Source organism: Bidens hawaiensis, unplaced genomic scaffold (assembly GCF_021521415.1).
Source record: "Bidens hawaiensis isolate Kalapana, Puna unplaced genomic scaffold, B.hawaiensis_p1.1 tig00001269_1, whole genome shotgun sequence".
NCBI lineage: Eukaryota > Viridiplantae > Streptophyta > Magnoliopsida > Asterales > Asteraceae > Bidens > Bidens hawaiensis.
In genome coordinates, this window is record NW_027491072.1 from 2,203,978 (window position 1) to 2,211,555 (window position 7,578).

The 7,578-nt window shown below is 32.2% G+C and overlaps 1 protein-coding gene across 1 annotated transcript; it reads right to left on the minus strand.

The window, feature by feature from the left end:
• Positions 1–2,793: 2,793 nt before the first annotated feature.
• On the minus strand, positions 2,794–7,578 carry LOC143570139 (uncharacterized). The gene is made up of 7 exons (XM_077055878.1): positions 7,549–7,578; positions 6,446–6,951; positions 6,197–6,371; positions 5,091–5,195; positions 4,230–4,321; positions 3,987–4,140; positions 2,794–3,162 (listed from the first exon to the last, which is right to left on the minus strand). The coding sequence occupies exons 1-7, from the start codon at positions 7,552–7,554 to the stop codon at positions 2,890–2,892; spliced, it is 1,311 nt and encodes a 436-aa protein (XP_076911993.1). The 5' UTR covers positions 7,555–7,578; the 3' UTR covers positions 2,794–2,889.

Consider the following 7,578-nt stretch of genomic DNA (forward strand, 5'->3'; position numbering starts at 1 on the left):
ATTAACTAATTAATATGGTATGTTGAATTTATAATCAATACTATATGCTGAACCAAAATATTTCTTTTTTCTTTTCCATCAATAGAAGATAAGTGATTTGGAAGGGAATTTGATAGTGAGAATTAACCTCATAATGCCATGTGTCCAGAATTATTTTCTTTTATATATATATAGGATAAAGTTAAAATACAAAGTACAACAAAAATGAGAATGGTGAGAATGAATCTGATTCATTTATCTTCAATTTGGATGGTGGAAATTAATTTAAAAATAAAAATTGATGAAAGGGGGATTAAGGTAATAACTCACTTATGATGACTTTCTCTTTCCACATGCATGACACATGTCAATTCCTCCATCATTTTAAAACGTGCATAACTTTTTCATACGACATTTTTGTTAAAAAAAATTCACCATAATAACAAGCGTTTTTTTATCTTTAACATGAATATCATATTGTTATATAAAAATAAAAAAAATAGTGGGTTTTTTTATTGTATTATTTGATTGTTAATTGGGTTTTCTATGTATTATGTTATAGATTTTGATTATTGTGTTTTTCAATTGGTACTCATATTAAAAATAAAAATTAAAATAAAGATTATGTTATTGTGTCTTTTTGTTCGTTATTGTGTCTTTGTGTTCAACATTTGCCTTTCTACTTATCATTGTGTTGTAGTCATTGTGAAATGCGTTCATAGTCTTTTGTTCGGGATTGACATGTGTCATTCACTTAATTTGTGTAAAATAGTATTACATTCATTGGGTATTACGTTCAAGTCATTGTGTAATATGTAGTTTTCATTGTGTTTTACGTTTCAACTCATTGTGTTATATGTATTCACCATTGTGTCATACGTTTCAGGTCATGGTGTTATATGTATTCATCATGTGTTTTACGTTTCAGGTTATTGTGTAATTGTGTTTTAGGTATTAGATAATTAGTTGTTATTTTATCATTATATTTACATATTATTATTATTATTATTATTATTATTACACAATGGTGTTATTAGTATGTAAAAAAAACACAATGATGAATTGAAAGACACAATGACATAAAAAAAAGACAATGACAAACAGAAAGAAAGACACAATGATGAAAAAAGACACAATGGTAAGCAAAAAGATATAATGACGTAATTTTGTTTTAATTTTTATATTACAAAATGATATCCATATTAAAGATAAAAAAACGCTTGTTATTATGGTGATTTTTTTTTATAAAAAAAATATCATATGAAAAGGTTATAGACGTTTTAAAATGATGGGGGAATTATAATATGACTTGCATGTAGAGTGAGAAAATGTGTACTATATGTCATATAAAAAAATTAGTAAAAAAATGTTAAAAAATAACAAAACAATTTTTTTTAATGTTTCGATGTTTTGTATTAAATGTTACAACATATATTACATGTAACAAAAAAAACGATGTTACATAGGGTTTTCGCGGGTTTTCACAACTTAAGTGGGTTTTCATTCTATACTTTGCCTATATATATATATATATATATATAAGCTTTTCGTCAAAAATTAATCTTAATCAAACCAGCATGCAAAGAAATTAGACACCATGAACTAAAACTTCAATCAAAAGAAAGTAATGCATTTTCTAAATATAAATACAATGTTTAGATGTGCATTTTCTTATGCATACACTCACAAATACAAAAACCATCTTCTATTACCCATGAAAAACCGGGTTTAAACCCAAACCGGTGTCACCGTTGTTTGAATTTAGTTGACCCGATCAGACCTTAACCCGTTAGCAACCTGCTTTCTACCCGGTCAAAGCAGATCCTTTCCCCCTCAAAAATAGTTGAACCTTAAAGAACCGGCCAAGGGAGGTCAGGTCCTCTAGCGTTTGCCCAACCTGCAAACACTTTAGCTTTTCGTTTTATATAACATTATTTTTTATGTAGCGATCTATCTTTAAATATGAAACTGAGCCACTTTAGATCCACAATTATTCACAGCCTCTAAATCACTCAAGTTTAAACGTGAACTCCGGCCTTTATTTACCCACATATTTGTTTTAACTTAATTCTTACCCGTACATTATATCCATAACTTAGTTTAGGGGGTGTTTGACCTGGCTTTTGTTTTTTGGCTTATGCTTATATTTTAAAGTAGCTTATAGCTTATTTTTTATTATTTGATAAACTCTTTTTAAGTGTTTGGATTAGCTTATATTCTGCAAGTTTATAATAAGTTGTTAAATCCACCATTCTTTAATTTGTTACAATAATAAGTTGCTTCAATAATATTAATCCATCACCATTTAAAGACAAATTAATAACTTACACCCTTACACAAATAAACTTCTTCAAATAAGCTAAAAAACCATACATTTTTACCCGACCACTACCGACGGTCCAACCTGACCTACTGAAAAATCTGAACCGCCTCACCCCCACATGGTCCGATCTTCAGCCCTCATTTTCTTTTTTTATTTTCTTTTTTTACAAAATGGTCTCAAAACTCTCGGTCCCAAGTCAGTTCGGGCTGGGCCAAGCCAGGGTTGACCGATTGCTCACCTCTACAAAAGACATTAAGTTAATATATATACTCAACAAAATATACATGAGTCGATTTAAACATCGTAAACTACTTACAATACGAACTCATCACCTCAAGCTTTACACATAAACTCAAAACAAGCAAAGCTTGAGCTTGAGCACAGTTTCGCCGGTTCAGACCTTTTTAAAACCTTGGTCAAACCAATAACCCCAAATTATGGTTGTCCCAAACAAAAACCGGTTTGGCAAACCAGGTGTTTTCTTCCATGTAATTAACTTTGTTAAAAACCAAACACTATTCACGACCAAAAAAGTAAAAAATCTTACCAGACTTTTTACATAAACAAAAGTAACAAACTAAAACTACCTAGTACTCCAACTTGATCTCAGGGGTGTGATTGAGGCCATATTCCATAACCTTCTTTGGAATATCATTTGGGACTATGATTCCACCATTGTAACCATCAGTAAGTATCTTGCCAATTTTCGACCTCCACTCTGATCCGTCACTCTCACTCTCGTTCTTCCTATCATGAACCACTCTATCACAATAGTTCAGCATTGTTCCTAAACCAGTGTCGGGTATCCACCCGTACTCCATTAACACACGCGCTTCACCTTCTGTCAGATCATCCCCAACCTACACCAACATAGAACCGTTGTCTTAGTTACAAAAGAGACGAATGATCACAAGCTCAACAGGTTGTAATCTAAGTTTGGGTGTAAACAAGCTGTTTATTATTTATAATTAATTTATACACATTTTTAATTATTTTATATAGTTTTAAAATAAACAATACGCACTTTAAATTACTTTTATCATAGTTTTATGTATAACAATAGTTATTATATAAATGTAAAATTAATATATTAAATATAAAAATTATATAGAATAGGATCGTCTAAGTTCGCAAGCCAGCTCAAACTCAACAAGTGAAGCTCGGGCTCGTTTATTAAACAAGATTATTTTTAGGCTCGACCTTGTTTAAACCCGACTCGACTCGAGCTTTTAGTGAGCCAGTCTCAAGTAACTCGCAAGCAACTTAGCTTGTCAAGCTCGTTTATTAAACATGCTTCAAGTAGCTCGTGTGAGTGACTTTGCTCGTTTATACCCCTAGTCCCAAGGCCTTGAGACGGCGCCTCATGAGCATGTGGGTCAAAATTGGTCAAAATTAAGATATCTAGAAGGTTTATATGTAAAAACAACCCATAAGATAAATAAATATGATCGGTTTACTACATCAAAAGACTGATGTAAAAGAGTTAGAAGGTACAGCTTTTGCTTGTACATAAAGCTTCTTTGTTTGTACATAGCACTTCATGCCTCAGTAATTTAAAACCAACACTGTAATACTATCGTTTTGTAATCATAATTATAGAACTAACTATTATAAAGACTTTAAAAATGGTCAACCCTCAGCCCATTTTATAATAAAATTTTCTTAAGAAATTGTAAACGTTTACCGTCAGTGTTCTATTCTCGATGAGAGTAAGCCTCGTACAACTAGTAAGTTTCATTGCTTTGACCAATCGCTTGATCTGCCAATTTACGGGTAATGCATCCACCAATTCAAAGAAGTATGTTGCATATCCATATTCGGGACGCTCCAGAACTATCCTGTATACAAGTAAAAAAAATATCATTAAAAGTACTATTTTTTTTAAAGGGTATGTCAAGCATATTAATGTAAATTGTTAATGGTAAACCTGTTATGTTTATTAAACACAAAAATGAACGACTGGAGGTCTCGGCACCAACCCCATTCAACTGGCCACTTTCTAACACGCAAGTAACGTGCCTGCAAAAGATGGCAAAAACACCATATGTTATAAACCTTAAAAACTTGCAAAATATAATATTTATCCAACAAAAAAAAACATATCATATTTACACATTTCATTAGACACAAATTTAAAAATGACCATTATACCCTTCTGTTTCTCCTTGCACTCCAAACTCCCATATCATAGTGCAAGTTTTAGGAGAATATATAAATGTCATAAATTTGGAAATGGGTACGTTCGATATAATGGCTTTTTGTTCAGTAAATATGATATTTTAACAAGTTATGAAGGGAATATATAAAATTATCCCAACTACAAAAACAAATGTATAAAACTTTGAAGGGACCACGATGAAATTATCCCAACTATAAAAAACAAATTTACATAACTTTGAAGGGGCACTTTCATATTATAAACCCCTGAAAACTTGCACAGTAACATATTTACCCAACAAATAAATTGATATCAAATATACCCATTCTAAATACTGAACAACTCATATTACATTTCATTAAATACAAATTACAATATAACCATTAAACCCTTCTCTTTCTCCTTGAACTCCAAACTCTCATATCATAGTGCAGGTTTTAAGAGAAAGGATATGAATTTCATAAATTTGATAATGGGTACATTACTACATTCATATTATGACTTTTTCTAGGGTATATATGATATTAATCTATTATTTATAACAAAGTTTGAAGAGTATATATGAAATTATCCCGACTTTAAAAAACACATGTATAAAAAATTCGCATTTACGGGCTTGAAAATACGCACCTGCTCCACAAGTGAAATAAGACAAGCTAAGCAGTAACTAGTTTTTTCTCCTCTGCCGCACCTTATTGGAGCAAACTTAAATAATGACTGCTGCTGAGAGAAAACCTGTTTACACAAAGAAGCAGGTCAAACAAGTAAAATCCAAAAGTGCAACTTTAATCCATAATACTTTTCAACTACATTATATTTGATACATTAACCATTTATTAAATACAAAATCAGATTAAACAAGAAGCATCTTAGATCATGCTAACACCACCTGTTTTTAACTTTAAAAAAAGTTAACCATTGCAACCTTAACCTGTTTTAAATGGTTACCCTACCTGCCAAATTAACACATTTGCACGCTTTACTGTAGATATTAAAAAGCATTTATTCATCACCATTGAGTGTGCTTTGTTTCTACTTTCTAGACTTATAAACGAGCCAAACCTTCAGTTAACCGTTCAGCAAGAAGTTCGTTAATTAACCAAATGAACGAACAAGAACAAAACATTTTGTTCATTTAGTTAGGTGAACACGCATGAACACATGTCTCGTTCGTTCATTTATTTTCTTGAGCGTTCGATTGTGTCTGTTCAGTTACATTAGTTCAAGCTTGTCCATTTACATTCATTTATGTTGGTTATTTTACATTTGTTTAAATTCGTTCGTTTATATGTTCATTTAACTCTTTAAACCCATTACAATTCAGTACAATTTTATGAAATTAGAGTATCACCCAATACAATAAATCTAGTTTTATGAACTTTTATGCCCAACTGATTAGTGCTCACCTTTACTACTGATCGGTGTTCAGTTGGTTATGTTCGTTCATCTATGTTCGGTTATGTTCGTTCGTTTATATAATTAAGGAACAAACAAAAACACGCTCATTTTCTTAACAAACAAACACGAACAAGTAAACTTGTTAGTTTAATTGTTCATGTTCGATCGTTTGTACGGTTAAAGTTAAACAAACAAACACAGACACGCTCCGTCTGTGCTCGTTAATTCGTTTACAAGCCTGCTCATTTCCTCTTTCCAATTTTCTTTTTCACTTTTGCTTCCTTTTTTAGACAATGCGGGCACGTTTTCCCAATAGGAAGTCGAAATAATTAACCAACCTTTGTAATTACATCCTCCAGATCTGAAAAGCTCTCATCAATCAGTGAATCATCCAACGGTTCATCGCCCTCATTTGCTCCATAGAGTTTAATTTCATCAACTAAAACTCCTTTCTCAATTAGTACCTTTAAAAGGCCAGGTGCATCTTCCTCTAATGCTGTTTCAACTGAGTCCCTGTATTTAATATCCAAAATTACCATCAACCCACTAATCACACAACCAAATACATAATTACAAAAAAAACTTACGTTGCGGTTATCCTCCGTTTGCGCGGTCGTTTAAGCACGAATGGCTTTGAAGACTTGGATAACTTTGACTTAAGCGCATTACCCGTCTCAAAATTCTCAAAAACATTAGTCTTATAATGTTTTTTTGATGCCAGCAATCTCATCCTATCTCCAAGCATCATGTGATCTATTATATCTTCCAAATTTTCAGAACTGTTTACATCTTCAGCCTTTACAGATACTTGGTTACCTATGCTTCGGTTTGGAATTTCAAAGTCTCCTTCTAAAGGTTCAACCTTAACATTTGAAAAGGGTGTTGAAGGTAAAACGCGGTTTAGATTAGTATCACTTCTAGTGGAGGAACATGGTTTAGATTCTTTATGAACATTTTTGAGGTTATGTGATTTTGGTTTAGTGGTGTCTTCATGTTGATGTGTCCGTGTAGGAGCAACAGCAGTAATACCATTTGATGAACTGCATTTCAAAGTCATACCGACTGAATTTGTAGATAGATCTGGTGAGTTAAACTGTAACATGAAAGTTTAGCAACCTCTTATCATATGAGATAAACCAATGAGCTTAAAGCAATAAGTAAGCACAGAAAAGTTAAAAACTAAATAGTGTGTAAATAAGCCTAGCAATGTTAAAACATGGAATTCAACATTAATGATAAGTCACGAGAGTTTTTTTAACTTAGTGCATGTACATTCTAACTATGTACAACCACAGTATTTGACTCGTCTGTGTTACCTATTAGCCTTTTTATCAAGTAAACCATTCATAATATCTTAATCCCTTTGGTTGTTTTAACATATCTGATATCATCCTCCTATAGACCCCAATTTTAACCAAAATGTGCATGAGGCGACACCTCAAGGCCCTTAGGTGCTTTCCTGGTAGCGTCTCTTGCGATTCCGCCTCAGGCATGCATTTTTCAATCATTACGCGTGCCTTCAAAGTTTCAGTTGAATTTGAGATATCGTCAATTACGTTTCAGATATTGCTCTATACAGTTATATCAAAATAGGAATCCGATGACAAAGTCAACCAAAAAACTCCCATCTCTTGATAATGAAGTAAAACAAACATGCATGCTAGAAAACTGTCTTAAAAAAAACAATTACCCTCATAGCTGGTCTGGTGGATCTAACCGC